The sequence below is a fragment of the Diadema setosum genome, chromosome 14 (assembly GCF_964275005.1).
Source record: "Diadema setosum chromosome 14, eeDiaSeto1, whole genome shotgun sequence".
Lineage (NCBI taxonomy): Eukaryota > Metazoa > Echinodermata > Echinoidea > Diadematoida > Diadematidae > Diadema > Diadema setosum.
Genome location: NC_092698.1, coordinates 31,291,847 through 31,314,438, shown reverse-complemented (window position 1 = coordinate 31,314,438; position 22,592 = coordinate 31,291,847). Strand labels below are relative to the sequence as shown.

The 22,592-nt window shown below is 37.8% G+C and overlaps 1 protein-coding gene across 1 annotated transcript in view; it reads right to left on the bottom strand.

Moving 5' to 3' along the window:
- The window catches only part of LOC140238159 (bromodomain adjacent to zinc finger domain protein 2B-like), a 115,441-nt gene that overhangs the window by 50,497 nt on the left and 42,352 nt on the right, over positions 1-22,592 (bottom strand). The window contains exon 5 of the mRNA XM_072318098.1: positions 892-1,223. Within this exon, the coding sequence (XP_072174199.1) occupies positions 892-1,223 (332 nt within the window). The remainder of the gene's footprint in view (positions 1-891; positions 1,224-22,592) is intronic.

The following is a 22,592-nucleotide window of genomic DNA, read 5'->3' as shown; positions in this document are numbered from 1 at the left end:
TTGTACGACTCATCATTTCTCTTTCGTTTTTGAATATGTTTCTGTAGAAGCAAAATTTTTCCTGAAAAGGTTATGCCTTTATTTAGCTTTGGAATTGACAATGTGTCATGCTTAGTTTCATTAAGAACAAAAGCTCTGCAGTCTAGAATCACCTACTCAATTGTACTTGAAAAGCAATGAACTCAGTGAAGTATGTCTTTTATGATACTCAGCTATCATTATACCAAGATAGTTGTCTTTGTATAATGCTCCACTGAGTGTTTTGTTAACTTTAAAGACATTAAAAATGAAAAGAGACGATCGCTTTTTGCACATACAACATTAAACGCCAAACCAAGTACACACTAATCCATGAATATGTTGTAAATTACATAGAACTCATGTTCAATGGGCTTGTGTGAAAGTAGGAATTGGTTTCAGAACATGGCTCAAATGGAGTCTAATAGAAAACTAGGTGAAGTTGGGGTCATAATTCTCATTCAGATATAAAAGATTATGGCACAAGTCATCCTACTGTTGCTGACAGCTGCCTTCCATGTCAGAAAAGAAAAGAAAAGAAAGAAGATATAATATATAAAGAGAATCTTGAGCTCACAGCACAAGATCCCTCTGACAATTTGCCTCGTCAATTTGACTAATAATGTCCCAATATTACTTGTCAATAGAAAACCATACTTGGAAAATTTTGGCCAGCTTGGTACACAACAGGTTATAACAGCCCAGGTGTCATTGGGTCACTGGTATGAGTCCCAAACACCTAATTTAAAGAACATATTCAGATCCTTTAAAATCTACACTGAACATTTTGATGTGATTATTCAAATATTGAAATTCAAAAAGATAGTAACCCCATTTTCTGGAAAGTCCTTTGATACCAGCAATGTTACTCACAGGTGCTTCCTTGATGACAGACACACCATCCTTGCCACCAAGAAGGGTGAGTGGGGATGTGGTTCCCAGGCTGGTCCCCGCTGAAAGGGGTGACCCGTTCACATTGAGCCCCATCATGAGGGCGGCGGGATCCCCAAACAGGTGCTGGGGCGCATACTCCACCCTCCTGGGTCTACCACGCCGCCCCCGGCCACTGGAAGCACTGGCACTGGTGCTGGAACTGCTGCCAGTGGTGGCGCTGCTCCGGCTCAGCAAGGAAGAGGAGGAACCCCGCCCCCTGCCACGCCCTCTTCCTCGGCCTCTGCCTCTTCCTCTGCCGACTTTTCCTCCACCTGCCAACATAACAGCAGAACAGTTTAAGAGATTGTACTTTTCCATCTGGCCAAATAAGCAGCACCAAAGAAAAACTTCTTCAGTGATTTTACTTTTTGCTTTGTGGTTGGTCTCTATGACTACCATTCCTGTATCCTAGCGACAATGAACAAAAAACAAAGAAGACGCGGGAAAAGCAGATTTAATGGAATGTTTCAGCTGAGGAAAAGAACCATCCATACCAACAGGCAAGAACGGATATCACGCACACAAAATTTAATACTTTCAAAATGCCTTTCAATGTAAGATGGATTTGAGTTGTATTTACATGGGGGGGGGGGGTTAAATTGGTGACAATCACATGCACATGCAGGTCCATCAGAACAAATCCTGTCTATTTACCTGCAGTAATAGATACTTAATGACAGGAATAATCAATCAAATGCTACAGGAGCTCTCATGTACATACTACAGCAGTATGAAGTGTGAAAAGGAGGCATTCCATATTCTACTGAGAAAAAGAGAAAGAAAAAAAACAGTATTAGTGCTTGCGGAAACCACTAAAATGAAAAAGACCTAGAGACAAATTAGCAGCCTCATGCAGATGACAAGTAATTTCTATTTCAAAGTTAATGCCGCAACATAGCTGTGTGTATAGCTACTGCGATAGAAAGCAAAACAGACCAAGAGACCAACAAAGAGCACAGAACAAGATGAAAAAAAAAGCACTTTGTAAACCTATCCTGTAAACTGCTCTCCATCTAATGATTAAGCTTCTTCAATTTCAAACAGCTGCAGTCTTGTATCATCATCATCACATCTCATGCTTCAGAGCATACTCGCTAAGCATCATGCACAAACCCTGCAGGACAGAACCAGTCACGCTCGTGATCAGGTTATAATGGCAGGAAAATGTACCCCAAGGAAAGACTATGAATGAATGAAAGATTGTGAATGAAAGATTGACTGATTGATTGATTGATTGATTGACTGACTGACTGACTGATTGATTGACTGGCTGGCTGACTGACTGACTGACTGATTAACTGATTGACTGATTGACTGATTGATCGATCGATCGATCGATCGATTGAATGAACGATTGAATGAATGAATGAATAAATGAATAAATAATTGAATGAATGAATTCAATTTCAATCCTGTCACTGGAATAGCACTTGTATTTGTGTTTGAAATTTTGCTATTTTACATTTCCAAAAACTAAAAGGACACTTTATCATGACACATGCTCATGCAGAGAGGAAGTCGGTTTCATCACATTTTGTTGTTTGAAGTCAAGGTATTGAACCATCTATTTTTTTTTTTTTTTAATGAAGGAGAATTTCTAGGCAATGTAATTGTTATGTGCCTCACAATGGCAGCATTTTTTTTTAACGTTCTTTTCAAAGTCATGTTAGATGGCCAATACAGGCATGCTGTAACTTTCACAATTCAATAATACTCTATTCAAATCTTCACTGGGTTGTTGCTTCAATGTCATCATTCTTTTCTTTTTTTAACACTGTCGCTTTGAAAGTTACTTTGAGGTAAATTTTCCATTAAAATAGAGGTAAAATATGGAGCATGTTGAGCATATATTGAGATGAAAATGTGAAAACTGGCCTTCTTTTTAATCCCCTAAAAAGTATCCTGAGGGGGACATCCCCCTCCCCCCCCCCCAAAAAAAAAAAAAAAAAAATCCACTATGAACAAACGTGGAATGCATTGCAACATCTTAGCTGTATCATATCTGGTTCTAGGGGAGGTAAACCTTAACGATTCTTTAATTTGTGGGCTTTGGACCTTCCTGCCCTCTCATACAAAACATGTTATATCTGCTAACATTATATTTAGAAAATGAAGACATAAAGAGTTAGACTATTCTTTTTAGAAGTTTCTAAAATCATGGACAAGCAAGCACAAAAAAAACCCCAGAAACATTCACTATGGCTGCATATGAATTTCATATTTCTTTGAATATTTGTTCAGGGAATACGCCATTCAGAATAAACTCTTCTTTTTTTTATTTCTCTTTTACTTTTGCAGAAGATTGCACAATACTAAGGGTATCCAGGTAATCTATTGCCAAAATATGATCCTTTTTTTTTCTCTCTATCTCTTAAAATATGCTTTGATTGCAAATACCTATATGAGCATTTGTCATGTGTCATTTGGGAGGTTAAAAATAAACGTCGAACAGACAAAAATGGAAAATCGTGCTTGTTCTCCCCCTCCCGTAGGCCTTCTTTATCATCTGCAAAAGAGCTGCAAATTGAGATATGGTAAGGAAATGCATGTATTATGAATCATAACGAAACTGGGAAGGATTTGAAGCATTCATGAGGAGGAAGCCTATTAATTTGACCCAAGCCACTTTTGTTGTTTGTCTCCTGAGCTCATTCTACCATTCCCCTCACTTTCTCTCTCTATCTTATTCTGTTTGTGCCATAAAAAGGAGCTAAGTCTCAATTTGCAGTTGTAATTTCTCAGTTTTTTTCTTTCTCATGAGTCAAATCCATTCCATCAGGTAGAAATAACTGCACTGTGTTTGCATAATTAACTAAAAAAAAAGAAAAACGTAACAACAAGCAGAATCTGTTGGAAATTCGCTTGTAATCATCTTGGCCGCGACAACCTTCCTAGGACTTTAGGGTGTTGAACTCTTGCTAGGAAATTCATCAAAGGAGAACTGCAAATAGATGTAGCTGACGACGAGCATCACATATCCAGAAGAGGCCCTTTTGCTTTGATCAGTTTCGACTCGTTAGAATTTTGATGAGTGTTGAGGAGCAAAATCGCTTTTCACATCATTGCTCTGCATCTATGTACCCTTGCTGTTTTTGTTTTTTGTTTGTTTTTTTGTTTGTTTGGGTTTTTTTTTTTTTTTTGACAGACCAGAATTCACTGCATCAGCATTATAAAACTCCTGCATCACTGGCAGCAACATCTATTATACTACAGCCCCCATCTCAGGCAGGTATGGAAATTTAATGTCGCTCTCCAACAACACCTGTTTGGTAAACAATCTATTTTTAAACCAGTTTCCTTGCAATAAAATGATACAGCAGCCTCCATGACGGTAGTGCTGGATGCATTATTTTCTTTCCCCTTTCCATGATGCGTCAAGACATTATAAGTCCACAATCACCTGATGCAAGGAATACATTTAATGTTTTCTTTTGAGTTCATGGGGGAAAAAAAAACAAAAACCTTTAGTGAAGGACTGTGTGGAACACTGCTTATTAGTGGTCCCTCTATTTTTTGCTGCCAGTGTCCCCAACTTTCAAATTAATGAATTCTTGCATCAACTTGTTTTCATCTGAATGCTACAGTGTAAGTATGTGAGGGAAACAATGCCACTTAAAGGCCAATGACATGCAATTCCTGCTTTCCCATGAAATCCCGGCGCTCCATAATGACTTCAGGCAGTCAAGTGAGGCCAAACGGTCTTCATACAACACATCCAGGAATTGTTTGATAAAAATATGTTTCAAATATTTTTCTTTCAATCAAAAGGTTAAGAGGTGTAAATTGTATTAAGAGACCTGTATGTCTTGCTATGATGAGTTTGTATATTAGTCAAGACAAGGTGTGTATTAGTCCTTGTGATGCTTATTTCAGCTGACTTTACTGTCAATGACATCATTAAATGCAAGAAAGTTGTTGAAGTGCAGGCAATGCTTGGTAGGTGCAGAAAAAAAAAATGAAAACTCCAATGATTCAAAATCTGCAATACACATTTTGATCAAAAAGTTCTAGGGTCAATGATTTGAAGGCCTACGTACATCAGCAGAAGTCAGCACGGAACAGGTTGTCAGGGAGCCTTTTAAGTAAACCACAGTATGAGGCTCAGACTATACTTGTGATGTCATCGCAGAAAAATGGGTTTGGCCAAGTTTTGAAGTGCTTCCATTGACCCATAACCATGACAGGTTTCATGCAATACCATGGTAATGCACATTCAACTTGCACACAGGTTCAATCCATGCAAATAAAACTCTAATGCAAGCACAGAACTAAAACTTACAAACATGTAAGTGTAACTTCATGAATGCTAGGAACATTTAAACGTCTACCGTGTAACTATGATACATCATTTCATGTACGCAAGGCACACTTGAAGTTACTACAGCAACACTCTGCAGTCTCAAAAGAAAGGAAAATATTGATGCAAAGCACAAACCTACATGTATGCATGACATTCCGGCTTCCACACGGAGATCACATTGCAGAACAATGAAATGACACTTGATCTTTCATTACATTGCATACTCTTCTAAACAACACAAAACGATTAGCCACTAGAGTCCATTTCAACTTATACTGTAACGGACTGAATTGTTGAGCAAGGCCTGAGTCCGGCCAGTAATCACACAGGCACGGAAGGAATGCAGGGTTACAAACTGATGCCAAGTCCCAAGACTTGATCTCTTCGTCCATCGCTGGACAAAGTCTTTAGACAACACAGAGGTAGCACATAAAACCATCCAATGCTACTCAGCAACATAAAGAAAAAACAACAAATAAACAAAAGGAAAGAACAAAACAGAGCGAAAGGAAAAAAAGACCAATGAGTTTCACCTTCATGTGAGTCACACGCTGCACTACATTATCATTTCCTCTTTCTGTGTTTGATCCCATCATTTTCTCTAGTGTCGTACAATTTTCTTGCTGTGGGTCAGGAAATTACACTCCACATGCATTACATGAACAGAAACACTGCAAACACATACACACACACTGATGAATACATATGAATGTATACATATATTCAATACATAATAAACATTGAGAGCAGGTAGGAAAAGGAAAGGATCAATTACCAGGTATATAAAAAAGAAAGAAAAGAAAAATGTGACCCCGACAAAGAGAAGGCTACACAGGTAACAATGTATCATGGCAGTGTTGTTTCCCCCTGAGTTCAAGTATCTACCAGTGTTTTACAAGTCACTTCCAGTCAATGTAGCTTTCATATACTCTGCAAGAATGAAGGATATGACCTCAACAAACTCTCAGACAACAGAGCAAATGACCTTCTGCGTCTAACTAAATCAATGATGACTCGTGCACTTTACTTGAATGAAGAACCACAGACACAGCATGCATATATGGGAAACTGTCATTCTAGAAACTATATGCACAAACTGATGCAGGACATTATGGCCCGAATTCACGAAGGTGGTACAAATGATACCATGGTTTAAACCATGGACAAAAACCATGGAACGCCAAATGTCGCAAGGAATATTTCGTTATGAAATTGGTCATTTCATCAACAAAATGACTGTTTCATTAACGAAATGTTCATGTAGTTACAAAATGTTGTCATTTCGTTACAAAATACTCATTTCATCGACAAAATGACTGATTTCGTAACAAAATATTCCATGCGACACTTGGCGCTCCATGGTCTTTGTCCATGGTTTAAACCATGGTTTCATTTGTACCACCTTCGTGAATTCGGGCCTATGTGACTCACAAGCAATTGTATCTAATCCACACCAGATTCATACTGTTCATCATTAACCCTGAATTTGTCTATGACAGGTGATGCTGACAAAATCATATCTTACATAGTAGGACCAAACACTGGTCAAGACATGAAAATGAATCCACTGTTACTTCTATTCTAAATACAGAAGCACACAGAGTTCATGATTGTAGCAGGACAATGATCACAAGCAACAATTCACTTCAAATTTGGAAATGATGGTTTTGTTTGATAGACTCCATACTGTACTTCACCTCATAAGCTCATCACTTGTGACTGTGCTCAATTCTGAGTGATAACTTAGGTTGATAAGGGCATTACTTGTGTATATTTCAGCTAGTACAGGATATATATTGTGCAAAAACAGGTTGTTGGTTACTACTTTTGAAAGGCAGAATATTTTCCTGGTTTGTCTTGTCATTTCAACATCACTTATCCATTCCCTTTTGCAATGTGCAATCTGTGATGTTGCATTTGGCACCGTTCGGGGAGACTCGAGTTTCAATTCTTGTGGAATAAAAGACTGATATCAACAAACTGGTTTCATATAAATACCTTCAGGGGAAAAAAAAAATTTAAATGACTGTAAAGAAAAATAAAATGGTCTTGCAGAAGTGGTACATACAATAGATAAACACGGATACGATCTACACAAGCAATCGCTCACAGAAGAAACCTGTCATCATCGCAAACATCTGCAAGAATACATTCATGCAGATTTGCATTCACAAAAGCTTGATAGATGTTCTTAGGGATACAACAGAAGGATACTGGAAAACCATCAAGCCTTGAATGGTTTCTCATATGAGCTTCCAGCAACAAACTTCCTCTTGGATTTGGCAGTAGATGAATACGACAGATATTGAATAGGACTGCAGCCAAAGCCACGCTTCACAACACAGCTGAGAAATCATGCCTGAAAATGACGCATTTCGGTTCGTTTTCACATCATAACTCGTGGATACACTGCGCATCATTCAACATCGCATGTTTGCTGAGCAACAAGGAGTATGAATCCCAGGGAGCAATGATAAATAAAGCAAAATAACAACACACAATGTTACACATCAAAGGGCTGTAAAGGGAGATATTGCAAGCTTCGGATGAGGACAAACATTTACAGCGTATGAATAGGGAGCTTTCTTCAACCTAGAAGTATTTCAGTCTCTTCACAACAAGGCAGCAAACAAGGTTAAGTTGAAATTAATCCACAACTACAGCATGACATGGGTCTGCCTGCAAACATGACGAAAAACATCAGGAAAACTATGACATGAATGCTAGGTCTAATGATACACAAAGAATTAAGGATCAGCAGAGGGCACAGGGTTTGGAACATATCACATGATCAAGCAGAACTACAGTGTATCAAATGCAGACAGGAGATATTCTGCAACATACTGGATGGCAAGGCGCTGTAACAATGAGGCATGTTCCTCAGTACTAACAGACTTTCACATGGGAGGGGCCAGAACACAAACAAACAAAGAAACAAACAAATATGAATATAAGAGGGATAGATCTGAGGCTTCTAAAGACAACTGAACACAGACAACCAAGGACAACGTACGTTGCTTGAGAGGGTCTGAAAATAGCGAATTGAAGGTAGCCACACCCGGGGAAGGGGCCGTCGGTGCGCCCGCTGTCACACCTGCCGTCGCTTCTTGGTTGAAGCTAAAAGTGGGAGAGGCCCCTGTGAGACTCGAAGCGAAGAGATCTCGGTCCAGGGAGGTGGCTGTCTGCTGCCACCATGACCCTCCTGTCCAAGATACCGCCGCATCATTGGTTCATAGGATGCAGAGGTCGAGTAGGGTTAAGTTTGTTGGGTTTAGGAGGAGATATAACAATGTGACAGCTTTGATTAGTGGAAGAAGAAACGACAATGAAACAGCACTTGATACTTAATAATACTCAATGTGGTTGCATCACTTCATCATAGCAGTAGAAAGCACTAATTTTTGAGAGATTCAAAACATCTCAAGTATATTTGTCCTGATTTCAATTCTGCCAACTCTTATTGGGCCAATTATATTGATATAATCATACCATAAGTAATTGCTCCACATATGACATATAGATATTATTATTACTGATCAACGGAAAAAAATAATTCTAGAAAGGTTCTGCAAGGTTAGAATGCACATGAATGAGTGCAAGCTGTCACTGTCCTATCTTATATCTTGCTTGAGAGCATCACCAGTCAACTGAAAAGATATTACACCCACTGTGTCTGAAGAAGTGGAGCATGGGACAGTCATGTGAGATTCATAACCTGTTCACATGAACACCACTCACAAGACATTTATTCAAAAACTATGCACTCATTCTAAAGCCCCTTGTAGCTCTGGCACATATTCTAGAATGCCAATCAGTCTTGATTTCCAAAATTCACCATTCTTTTTTTTCCCACTCAAGATGAGCAAAGCTTAGTAACCTATTGTGAGCACTATCCTTGCATCCTGGATGAACATCATCTCAGGAAAAAAGAAGGTCTGGAGACATCTTATGCTCCTAGAACAATTTTAGAACTTTCAATATAGCAATAAAATGTCTTCTTCAGCTGTCATTGAGCATCAGCACCATACTTGTCAAATTCTCAATCTAAAATACCATGTAGAAAAACAGCCAAATCTATTTTTTTTTTCTGTCATTTCAGTTTCCAGCTCAGTATTAGATAGAAGCAAAGATTCTAAAATGAAAAACATAACAAAAACAAAACAAAACACAACACAAAAACAAATCTGTCCATACCATGGCCATATGAAAGCTGTTTATAGAGAGCACTATTGATTGAGGCAATGAATTTCAGTGCACCTACATGTACACAAAATCATCCTGGGAAGATTCAAGGACAATCATGCCATAAGTCACAAATTTGCATTTTATACATTCTGCGTAATGTATAGGCCTAAATGTACATGTATGCGACTGACCATTCCCGTGGAGGGGGGGATGTGGAAAATTTCTAGCCCCCCCCCCCAAAAAAAAAAAATAAATAAATAAATAAATAAATAAATAAATAAATACAAAAAATTGTGAATATAATGCAGAAACTTCAAAACATCACAGCCTTATTTCTTTGACTTTTATGAAATGTTTTCTTTATCTTTTATTTTATTCCACTTATTACAGTAAAAATGATTCCTATATACCCCCTTATACACTTCATGTATAAGAGGGTATAAAAGAAAGAAAATGTGGCGATTTTCTTCAGCAACTTTGTCCAGCAGGCTGTAAGCATCCCATTAATCCACAGCACTCAAAGAAGTTGTTCCTGGTATGCACATCTTCAACCTTTTAACCTGTACTATGGCTGATGTAAAATCCTATATCTGGGTATAACATACTAGCTGGACAGGTATATGATATAGCATGACAGCAGTTTGGAATCCAAGGTTGCCAATGGAATTGTTTAACATGAAGATGTATTGAACCACGGTAGAAAGAGACAATAGAAATTATGTCAGAGATACTTTCACTTTCCAACTAAACTGATAGCTGCCCCATGTTACGGATTAGGAAATGTATATGCAGGTAATAAAAACTAATTAAAACAACAGTTACACACAAATGCATATTATCTCAATCAAGGACGTGCACACACAAATTCTTTTTTCTATTTGTCACAAGTTTTGTGATGCTCAGTCACTGCACATAGTAGCTCTGTAGCCACGCCAGACTTTTTATTTTTTCCACAATATCTCCTGTGCCAGCTACATATGAACTGCACTGCATACAGTCTGTTGCACCTGCTCAGTGACCAAACCCAGTCTGTGGATGGGCCGGAAATATTCTGCGGGTCACATTCATATACAGGAAGTACTTACTGGGTCAATGAGGGCAGAGTTGGGCGGAGATTGCGCTCTCCACTTCTGCTACAGACACAAAGAACAACAGTACTGATAGTATGTCTTTTTTCTTTCATTTTTCCAATCAAATTCTCATTTTGCTTGTTAGCCTATTCATTGCGTTTGATTTTTTTCCTTTTCTCTACATTTTCCTTGATTCTCTCCCTTTCATGATTTTTAATTTCCTGCCTAATGACTTTAAGATCAACTTCTTTAAGTTTTTCTTCCTTTTCCACATTCTTCTATTGCTGGCAAAGCTTTCTTCATTGTCTTCTTTCATCTATCTCTTTATTTCTCAATACTAAGGAAGGGGGAGGTAAGGGAGAAATGGGACAGATTACAAATGGGAAAAATTAATAACTTTATTAGCTATACAACATATTTCAATGTTTGTTCATTACGTCATGCAGCCAATGGAAATGTTGATACAAGTTTGTTGTGATAAAATACTGCAACAAATCTATGCCACATGCATTTAGCATCCTATCATCCTTTCATCTCAAATGGAGTTGATATAAAATCGCTTGATCTAATGGATTCAGCATATCTCATAGATGCAGTAAATTTAATGGATTTGTGTTCTGTATTACACACAAGGCGAAAAATTGTACAGTTGAGCAAGATTCAGAAGAACCAAAGCTCCTCTTTGAGACATTAAAAGGATTGTATAGTTTTGGTTTCATGAGCCCTAAGTTCGGGTTTCTAACATTTTTTTTTGTAAGATAATGAGAAACCTCCTATGAAATGTGAAAGAGCATATAATTCCAAGAGGAATTTAACATTTATTTGATTAAAATTGGCTTTGAAATGGCTGAGTTATCTAAAACAGAGCAATCCTAATAAAAGGTGGGGCCCACCTTTTACTATGATCGCTTTGTTCTACTTTGTTTTTTGATGTCTCAGCCCTTCCAAAACCGATTTTCATAAAATAAACTTTGAATTCCTCTTAGAATGGTATGCTCTGTACAATATCATAAGGGGTTTCTTGATATTTCACCAAAAGTTAAAAGCCCAATTCTCACCTTCGCCAATACTATACCAGCCCTTTAAAAAGTGCTTCGTACCTACAATGTAAAAGCAGATGCAAGACTTGTTCATAAATTTCAAAGCACAGTGTCGAGTTCCATCTCCTGAAAAACAAAAACATGGAGCTGTCTTTCATTGCGAACATTCAATCAGTACTGTTAGGTTGGGTATTTGAGAGGGCTCATGATTTACGCCAACATAAGCTTTGCCTAGCTCTGGCAGAATATTGCACCGTGATGAAAACGTTTTTCAGAGAAGCCGAGTTAAATGCCAACAGGGACTCATGGAAGGACGCAATACCACACCCTTCTTTATTTGTTGTTGTGTTGTTGTTTTTTTTCTTCATAGCTACACCGTGTACTTGCACTGGTATCATATTTCAGCAGGCACTCTTTGTCTTTGTGAGTTTGCACACATTGCCACAGATTTAGCATGCCAATGAAAACATGCGACATGCCAGCGGGTCACGATATCTCTGTGTACTGGAGTTCTGTTTCAAAACTGCATGGAGTGTGCATTGCTTTCAATTGCAATGGTTGTAAAAATATATCATTCACTGCAGTCACTCAATGCCAGTGTGTCAATAATGCATCATCAAAACAGTTTCACACTAACTTTCCACATATGTCTAATATTCATATGAGCTTTATGGTAATGCGCCTCTTTGAAAGGACATGAGGAGAGATATGAATAGAACTTTTCCACCTGACTACACACAAAGTCAATGAACAAACACTAATATCAAAAGCAGATCACACAAAAGCATGTGATTCCGAGTGCATTTGATATGTCATCAGGGTTTATAAAGCAAGAGATGATAAAAATTGTGAGTGTGTTTCCAAGATTACAGCCATAAATTCAAAGTCAAAGAAACACAATTTCCTTTTTAGCTCATTTTGTCCCATAATTAATGTGGATCATTAAATCTTCAGGAAAAATGCTTTTAACTTCTTATCAATGTATTCTAAGAAAAATGGAGAATGTTGAGTAAATGCATGGTAGGTACCATAAATAGAATTAGCATCACAAAGCAGAAACCACGTTGCCTTGTGCTTGTCTGCCATATACATAGTAGGGCCTATGTATGATGAACCTTCAACAAACTCTAATGATTGTATGTTGAAGGTTCTGCAGTATAGCAAAACACTCAACATTCAAGAGCACACCATCCACATGACCTCAGCGCTCACTCCCTCTAAACAATGTATAAAACAGAAGGATACACAGTAACCATGCACCATGTAGGCCTACATTTTGTATGAGGGATGTTAAAGACAAGAGATGGCTATTCAATGTTATAGGAAGAATTAGCACTGCTGAACAATCCTGCATAAACCTACATGTATGTTGCTGGGATCAACTGCTTTTCCCTACACTCAATTGTCCTGTACAAACTCTTTGTGGCTGTAAATTGTGTGCACATACAGTACTACAGCTGCAATAGATAACTGTGCAGTATAGAGATAACGATAATGCATCCCTCATAGCCAGTATTAAGACCCCATCAAAGAAAGGGAAGCATACTAGTATAGGCAGCCATCGTAAACATTTGACCTCTGTAAGGCCTTTGTTCCTAAGCCCTACTTCTAACATCTCCCTCTCTTTCTTTTGACACACACACACAGCCCTGCTTAACCAACACCACCACAAGAAATTGAAGACATCTACTCCATTTCCCCTTTCCCCTCTGATTCTCCTGTTTTTCCAGCTCTCCTGTATTTTTTTTTTTATTCTCCCCTCTCTCTCTCTCCCTGCCGCTCTTTTTGCCCCACCATCTTTTACACTCCCTTTCTCGTACCATATCATCCCGCTCACAGCAGAACAAAGACATCGTGCCTGCCTTTCTAAAGCCAGTTTTGCAAAGTGCCACGGTATAATATATATTTCCCCTCAATATTATATCCACAGAGTATAACAAAGACCACACGCCATAGTTTGAGTCTCAGGCACTGGCCTGCACTTTTACTTTCTGAATGTTTCTACTAGACATCAGTAGGGGTGAAGGCTCCTTTTGAATTCCCAATTATTATAGCCCAATGTACAATTTGTACATGCCATACATTATGCAGTGTCAAAAATTATACCTGTTTTCCGCAGGGAATTTCATCAAGCATTTTGTCAGATTTTTTTTTTTCTTACAAACTGTTATAAGCTGCTGAAATCCTTGCACCAATTGGCTGACAGCAAATTTGTCAGATAAAAATACCTGAGGAAACACTTGATGAAATGCACCCCCCCCCCCCATTCTAGAAAAAAAAAAAACACTTCCTTCCCTTCTCTTTCAATTTTATCATTTGATCAGCTTGCAGACTATATATATTACTACATAATGGAGCAATAATTCATTCTGTGTTAAATTCAAGCAGCCCCTTCTGATCTCAAACTGAAAGATAGAAAGAATTATTGTGCTTCCTTTTTATTTCAGTTTGCAATAGGAATGACAGCTCCCTGAAGATAACATTACTTAATTTTTTTTTTAATGGACATCAGTACATGAGCACTTATATCATAAAAATTGGAGCAAAATCACATAAAAATTTATGATAACACCATGGCCACTTGAAAGTTGGTTAGACAAGATTCATATTGAGTCCCTCAGTGATGCAGCTATATCCTCAAATTCAAAACTATCACATAAAATGCCACTGAAATTACTTTTCTTGCAGGTTGTTTTTTTTTTCAAAAAGAAGTACTTTCCTTGATATCTCTGCTTGAGCTACATCTTTCCCACTATTTGACACATCTTCTATAGTGGAGGGTTTCATCTTTGTCATCATCACACAAATTCAAGACAGAAATTGTATTTCTGATCATCGCTAATATAACACAAACAAATCCTGTCACACTATCATATGACTAAAATGGTAACTTTGGGCATTTATGCTTGTATTCTTTGGGAAGGAATGTTTGCTGATACTAATGCTGTGACTGTGACTGATCTCATTCTTGAAACTGAATAGAGTTTCTGCATTTATGGCGTTCACTCACAGCAACTTTTCTTCTGGAATAAATTCCCCACCAGAGGACGAGGCCCTCTATTGGTGACCTTTCTGCTCCTTTCAGACCAGACTTTCAATCCATCATACTTTGTTTTTTATTTTTCTTTTCTTTTTCTCAAGTGGACAACAAAAATCAATAACTTGCAATAATATTGTCTAAAATAACACATACATTTTGTATAATGTGTCAAGGTGGAATACTGTATCTCTGGAAAAGGGATAGTTCTATTTCCATCAATTTGGTTCTTGGTCAAAAAGTCATTTACAAAACTGTCTTACAAGTCCACATATTGTGAAATATGTGGCACAAGCAAGTACACACGTAGATCTCATACAAATTTTTAATCAAATTACTTTTTTTATGCATTGATACATGAAAAAAGGGATTATCATTCTAGACATTGATTTCCTGTCATAAGTTCAAGACTGCTGTAGCCATCTTTCCATATACACTGCAGGCACTATTTCAAACAAAGTTTCAAAACTTGGCAAGAAATTTCTATGGTGATTAAAATTTCCGAACAAAATGCACGGTTCCTCATACATCCTAAGATTGAAAAGGTCTGAAGTATAGCCATATATGTACTGTGTGTAGCAAGATTTACTACACCACAACTCATCAACACCATTTACAGGAAAGAAAACATTTGGTTTTCCTTCTTTGTTTTTACACTGGGTAGAAAGTTCATGGTGAATGTGATCTGACGACCTTGTAAGAAACACGCTGAGAAACTAAATTATATTTTGTTATTAGAGCTGGTATAGAGTCATCTGTCTTTGTTGGAATTAAAGAATAAAGACAACAAAAAAAAATTCTCTGACATTTGGGCATGTATCAGTCTGATTGAAAAACAAAGGGAACCCATCACCTTGCACGTGGGTGTTCAAATGATGAAACTATAAACTTTGACTGCAGCGTGAACTTCCAGTTTATACTCACAATCTGCATGATATTTTGGAACAAAAGACTTCCTGTTTCAGGTTTGAGACTGCAGAGGGCTCTTTAAAAGTCACAAATCCACAATTCCACATACCATCCATTTTATCACACAGCAGAGGTAATGAGAACAAAAGTTATCTTTGCCTCACATGTTGCAATTTTGACTCTGTGCAAAGTACATCGCATTCCAGGATACAAACTATTGTGAAATTGAAATAACCAGCTGGACTGGGGATTGTTCCCTTCCGGTTCATTCATCCTGGAAGAGTATCAAGATGCATCCCGATTCATGAGAAATGTTACCTCCATCTTTGAAAGAAATGTTCTTGAGTTAGGATTCAATTAGAGCTGGTGGTGTAACGTACGTACATTTTTGTCTGCCCCAGTATCGACAGTCGAAAGGTTTACAGTACCGTATGTCCCCCCCCCCCCCCACAAAAAAAAAAAAAAAAATACAATGGGACCTTCCGCAATGATAACTTTAATGATAGTGAATCAATCCAAATACAATTTCAGGGTATGAAACTATTGCCCACATCTTACAGAAAACCCCATTCGATTTGCTTCAGTAGTCAAAGAGAAATGAGGATCTTTGTAGAGCATGTCGGGAATCCCTTCCCTCTATAGTTCTGTCCATTGTGTTCACAGAGCATTCAAGTGCTAAACTTGGAAGAAACAGACCCATGACATGCTTTACAACGATCCACATTTCTCTGTGACCACTTAACCAAATTGAATAGGGTTTTCAGCAAAATATAGGTGAGATGTTATATCTTTAGACCCTGAAATAGCATTCCAACAATTTAATCACATTGAAAGTTATTGATGCTGAAATCTGAATGTAATTTTTTGGGGGACAAACTGTAGTGAGCAGAGTGGGCAAGAAGCTGTCCACAATTTTGAGCCAGGCCGACTTGAACGCAACAATGCATTGATCCCCAGCACAAACATATCGCCATCTGTCCCCCTGTTTTTCTACCCTTTGTGCTGAGGTTTGAATTGTTCAACAGCTATCTACATGTTCCTCGTACCAAAGGTCATACAATCGACTTTCACGGATAGTCTTCTATTTTTTTTTCTTTTTCTTGGGGGGGGGGGGGGGGAGGGGTAAGAGATATCTGAAGATATCACATTATTTAGTCCCACATTACAAAAAAAAAAAAGATAATAAAAAACACATATAACTGGTTTGTATAACATTTCAACCTTCCCCAGATAAGAAGGACAATTTAAGACTATGAATTACAGAGAATAATTTTGTTGCTGAGTAATGCTAAGAAGAAAAAAAAAATATTGTAATGACTCACAATTCACACTTCACCACTGTCTAGAATCATGACCATGCTCATGGCAAGAAGAGGGGAGCGGGGGTAAAGAAATGAAGGAAGAAAAAAAAAAAAAAAAACGGCAGCTTCCACACAGTGGCTCGAGTAATGTTCGCACCAGAAAGTGGAGTTGATCTGTTCTACTGATTGATAAGCACAGCTCAAAGGTAGACGAAAGGAAGGTATGAATTATAACAAGGGTGATTCATTCGCATACTCACTGTTTCTCCGTTTTGAATAATCGGTATACATTGTAATGACACATTTTGCATGCATACACTATGCACAATGGTGATGCAATATTCACAAAGAGCCCCTTTCTTATACAGTAGGCAGCATCCATAGAGGACTATCTATACAGACGAGAAACAATGAAAGTAGGCCTATATGTAATGAAGTTGGCAAAAACAAGTAAATGGCTACAACTGTGCAGTATAGGCATCCATTAACCCTATTTATAGTTGTCATCACAGTAAGATAGGCCTCCTCCATGTATTTCAGGATTTTGTTGAGATAGTAGCATTTTATGTGCTTGCTTTTATTTCATACATCAACTGAAGCTAAATAGGCATGGGGAACAATGCTTGTTTGCTGATTAAAACATTCAAACTTTGATAATTATCTAGGCATATGGAAGGCAACTGAGCAGCACAAAAGAAGTTTGCCTCCTTTGCAGGGTTTGGAATGCAATAAAATGGCTGTCCAGTCCATCTAATAGTTCAGATAAAAAGGAGAGCCTTCCTACACCAAGCCATTCTATGAAAAAAGAAGAAGTAAGAATAACAAAAACATGCATACGCATTTCACGTCCCCTATTGAAGGGCATGCAATGACAAAATTATCAGAAACATCATTCTTCTGTTTGTTTTATTTTCTTTTTCTCTTTCTTTCCTAACCAAGTCAGAGCATATCAAGTGGGCCATGAAATTGATTGAACACATAGAAAGGTATCTCCTGCAATGAACTGTAGATACTCTTAAAAATGCAACAAAACATCAATTGAAAAGAAGGCCAAATTTCATAATAGCTCCCATTGCCACCAACGTCCAAGGTTCGATACTTTGCACGCGAGTATAGGTTTGGCCGTTAAAGCAAACCGTTTAGAATAACCCATTTTCAAATCAAAGTTTGGCAAGCAAACTACATGTAGTCACTGTACTATTCAATGATATATGGATCAAATGAGAGTACTGATATTCTTGATTTTACTGGAGTATGTCTAACATACATTTGTACCACATAGTTAAGGTTCATTGCTCAGATTTTTGGGTGTGTGTTTTGGTTTCCTCATCAATAAAGAACAAAAATCGCTGTAAAAGACCAGTTAAATTTGTAGTGAGAAAACTGTAATTCAGGACTCAAAACTGGCAAGTTCTCATGACCCTAATTATGCATAAAACAGCAAAATACTGTCACTTTAACCATTTGCACCTTTCAAACACCTCAAGAGATTTAATCTACCAATAAGCAGTAAAAGCTTGGTAAACTTGAATGCTTTATGAATAGGTCCTTTTTTTCAGAACACCGGTGCTAACCTTGCTACAAAAGCAGCCAATATTGCACATAAGTCAGGGCAAACTTAGGCAAAATTGCTACTGTTTGAATGCAGGCTTCAAATATGACGAGATCCATGAAAAATCTAATTACCAGATGTTGTTTTTTGTCTTTTTTTTTTTCACTGTTGAATGGGTGTGGTTACCATCCCAGTCTTTTGAGACGTGCATGGTACAATATGTCCTAGACATCTCTTCAGCTCAGTTCATGGCTAGATATCTAATTTCTGGAAGAAATAAAAATCATTGGTCTTCACTGAATAAATATGTGGTCTTATGAAGGTGACTGTATCATTCACAGACTGAGCAGCAAAACCAACAGGGCTATATCTCAGTTGGTTTCATACCAACACTGAAATATATAATAACAATTGCACCATTTTCTGATTTTGTGTTGTCTGATTTTATTTGAATATTTATAGCTGCACTGCTGTTGTTGCTTCACGATTCTCTTTAGAAGTGACTTTCTTTTGGACTTAAAAGAGTCTCAAAAAGTTCCATATTTTGTTATATTGTGCAGTAGTAGGGGGAAAAAAGGGTATCAAACTCAAACAGACGAACCTTTGTCACACAGAAGGGTTAAAAACAGTCAAGGCAGGATGTGGGCGGGACATATATCGGGATCATAAGGCTTTCATGTTTTCATCATAAATGCACATCTGCGTGACCGTAGAATCTACTGTGAACCCTCTCTTTGTGGGGCGACTTTTGATAGCTCCCACCAAAAACAGAAACAAAGATGAAAAAGAACACAAATATACTATTCCATATATTCCACTGATAATCTATGACACAGCAGATGCACTGTGACACAGGCTTGTCACATAGCATAATTTCTCGCTTCAAGGAGAATAAAATTTATCCCCAAAACATACACAAACATGATGACGATGATGACGACGACGATGATGATGATGATGATTATGATGATGATGATGATGAGGAAGAGGAGGAAGAGGAGGAGGAGGAGGAGGATAATGATGACAGTTATAATTGAGAGAATCATATGCTTGAGGAGTACAGCACAGCAGCAGGTTATGTTATTCTTACAATAGCTGGGCAGCAGAGAGAGGAAAAAAAATAACTTGAATCTGATATGCTTCCATCACCTCATTCATTAAAAGACTATAGTGAATGGATGAATCATGATTGACAATATTCAGAATTATGCACCCATCACAACTTTCCTTACATATGCAGATCTCTTGTGAGTTTCTGTTCTGAAATGTCCCATTGTCTCCTTAACATTACCTCACTACCATATGAATACATGAAACTGAAATTACACATTTTTATTCTTCTCCTGTACCCATCGCCGCAGACAACAGATCTTGTTCCATGGTACCTAACCCCGCGCTTTATCTTACATCTGACTTCCCCGAGGGCTGATAATCAAGCCACGATAAAGCATATTTCATTTCTGCAGGTTCATTAAAGAGCCATAGCATTTAGTGACAAGGGATCATAAAGCCTAAGTCCCACATATACTTCTTTTTGATGGCCCCATATCAGTTTGTTATTCCACCATGTATCTCTATCTGGGGCATATCTCTCATTTCTATTGCACCTGAGGTCTCCATTAACCCGACTTTGATCGCTCCTCTCTTAGCTCTCCAATCACTCTCTTTGCCAAACGTGAACACTGCTGTGGGGTGCATGGGAGAAGAGGAAGAAGAAAAAAAAAAAAGGCTGCAGAAAATAAAAAGAAATAATGACAAGTTCTCCATTTGCTATGAAAAAAAAAAATGAAAAGGAGAGTTGTAAGAATATCTTACAAAATGCTTCAACTGTCTTTTTAAAACCTCTTTTGACAGGTATGCACAATTAGGGCATCGACCAGTGTTTGGCATAGGGTTTGTGTGATATCATCACTTCTTTACCACTCTCCCTTCTATATGAATACCAACCCACAACGTGAAATATTATCACCAGACTGAACTACGCAAAATTGTCTAAGCTAGTGATCAAGAGAATGATACATACTACTCAAAGAAATCAATAAAAGCTCTGATAGTTTTCAGTGCTCGGCAACTTGCCAGAACCACTGATCAACAACTTTCAATGACCATTTTTGTCTTTGCTAAGTTACAGAATATAACTTGGAATCAGAAATCAGCAAAAATTACTAAATAAAATAAATTAATCAATCAATCAAATTCATTCTAACACCAGGCTGAACAAACGAACAGAAAAAGGGCTTGATTTGAACAAGTGTAGGGCAGAGTAATCTTTGCTGCAAATATGCCACCACAAGTACAGCCATTCCTCAAATTGGCCACACCTTGTGCACAGTCAACAGACAGTCAAGGCATGAACTGTTTCAATAACATACAGCTAAACGTTGTAAGAGGAACTTCAATGACCCTTGATCATGAGGTCTACATTATGTTTTTTTTCTCTCTCTCCTCAAGGGACAAAGCAGGCAGTGTCTGCAAATATCATTTTTATCTTCCTGTGCAGTATGCATTTATGGGCTATTTGTCACGGTAGGCCAGTAGGACTACTTGAACATGTCTTTCCTTGTGCATACGTTACAAAAACAGAAAACAGATACGTCGTTCAGGGGCGGATCTAGCTTTTTATAAAGGGGGGGAGGGTGTGGGAGGGGGGTGTCCCCCCTCCCACAGTAGGAAGAATTTTTGAAAATCTGTGTGTGAAAATGGCGTTTTCTTGCATCTAAAACACCACTATTTTTGGTATAGAGGTCATTGCCAAATTAACCCCCCATGAAAACCCCATCCCCTCCTTCCCCCCCCCCCCAAAAAAAAAGAAATAATAATAATAATAATAATAATAAACAAAAAAATGAATACATAAATAGAAAAAAATAAAATTACAAGTTAAAAAAAAAAGATAAGATTTTTTTTAAATGGTCCAAGGATTTTTTTTTTTTTTTTTGGGGGGGGGGGGGTTGCCCCAACCCCCCCTCTAGATCCGCTTCTGTCGTTGGAGTAATACCTGCCACTTACAGCAATAGTTGTTGTTCACTAGGCATTTTCAATCAAAGCTAATTCAATATACAGTGTACTGTACTTCATGAGTTATTCAATAAAAAGCAAGTAACTTAAAAACAACAACAAAAAAATATTCACACTTAAATATGGTCAGGGAAGCAAAATCAAATGTTGGACAGAGAAACCATCCTGGTAATGGTATTCTTTGTTTGACTGCAGGGAGTCCTTGGAAGTATTTTTTTTTTTTTTTTTTTATTTTCCCAATTAACCAGAGTAGTACACGATAACAGCTATGAGCTCAAAAGTTATCTCACTGGAAGTGCTTATTCAATTCAAAACCAATCTGTAGGAATACATCACAAACTGATATTGCCAACATACAGATTCAACTGTAACAGCTCTTTCTGCAAGTGGTAAACTGATTGATGTTATCTCTTATGCCAGCTACAACAACAATATATGACTGGCCATCACCATTTCCATTTGCACATAAAAATAAAACATGATATATTTCCTCCATAATGCATCAGCGCTTATCTCCATAACATATCGAGGAATATTGGCTTAGATTCACACACACAGGCACCATTCTTGGCTTCTGAGTGCACGTTTCCATGGCAACTAACAGATATTTTCCAAATAAATGCCAACCTTCAGTCGTCATCAAATGTCACTGGCGTCACAATGAGATTTTACTCTTTTGGTTCCAGCAGGAACATGAGTGTTTTAAGATGCATTTCAAAAGAGGTTACAACACATTGACTAGATTATTATTCGCATGTAAAATAACGGCATTGTAGGAGTCAGATTTGACATTTCATTCTGTCCTCCTGACTCATCAAACCACCTCTGTAATTCATTCACATTTGCAAAGCAAGGAAGTCATCCCAAAACACTTTTGTAGTTACTGTTGTTGGGGTTTTTTTTTGTACCAAAGTGACTGCATTTATAGTGGTAGAGTGCAGTTTGCATGACATCACCAATTAGTACTGAATCAAACAAGTCAGAGGAAATTGTATGGTGAGCTTTGAATTATTCAAATCATTTGCAGGAGTTAAAGAAAATGAGTTGGCCTACTGGTTCATGTTAATATACAATTAAGATTGAATCCCTACAATGAACAGGGGGGGGGGGAATACAATGTAAACAACTTATCGTCGCTGGGGGGACAAGACCTCGTATCTACAAAATGTCAAATGTTCAGGAGAGCCAAAAAACATGGCAGCCAAAGCACTATGGCAAATGGGATAGCC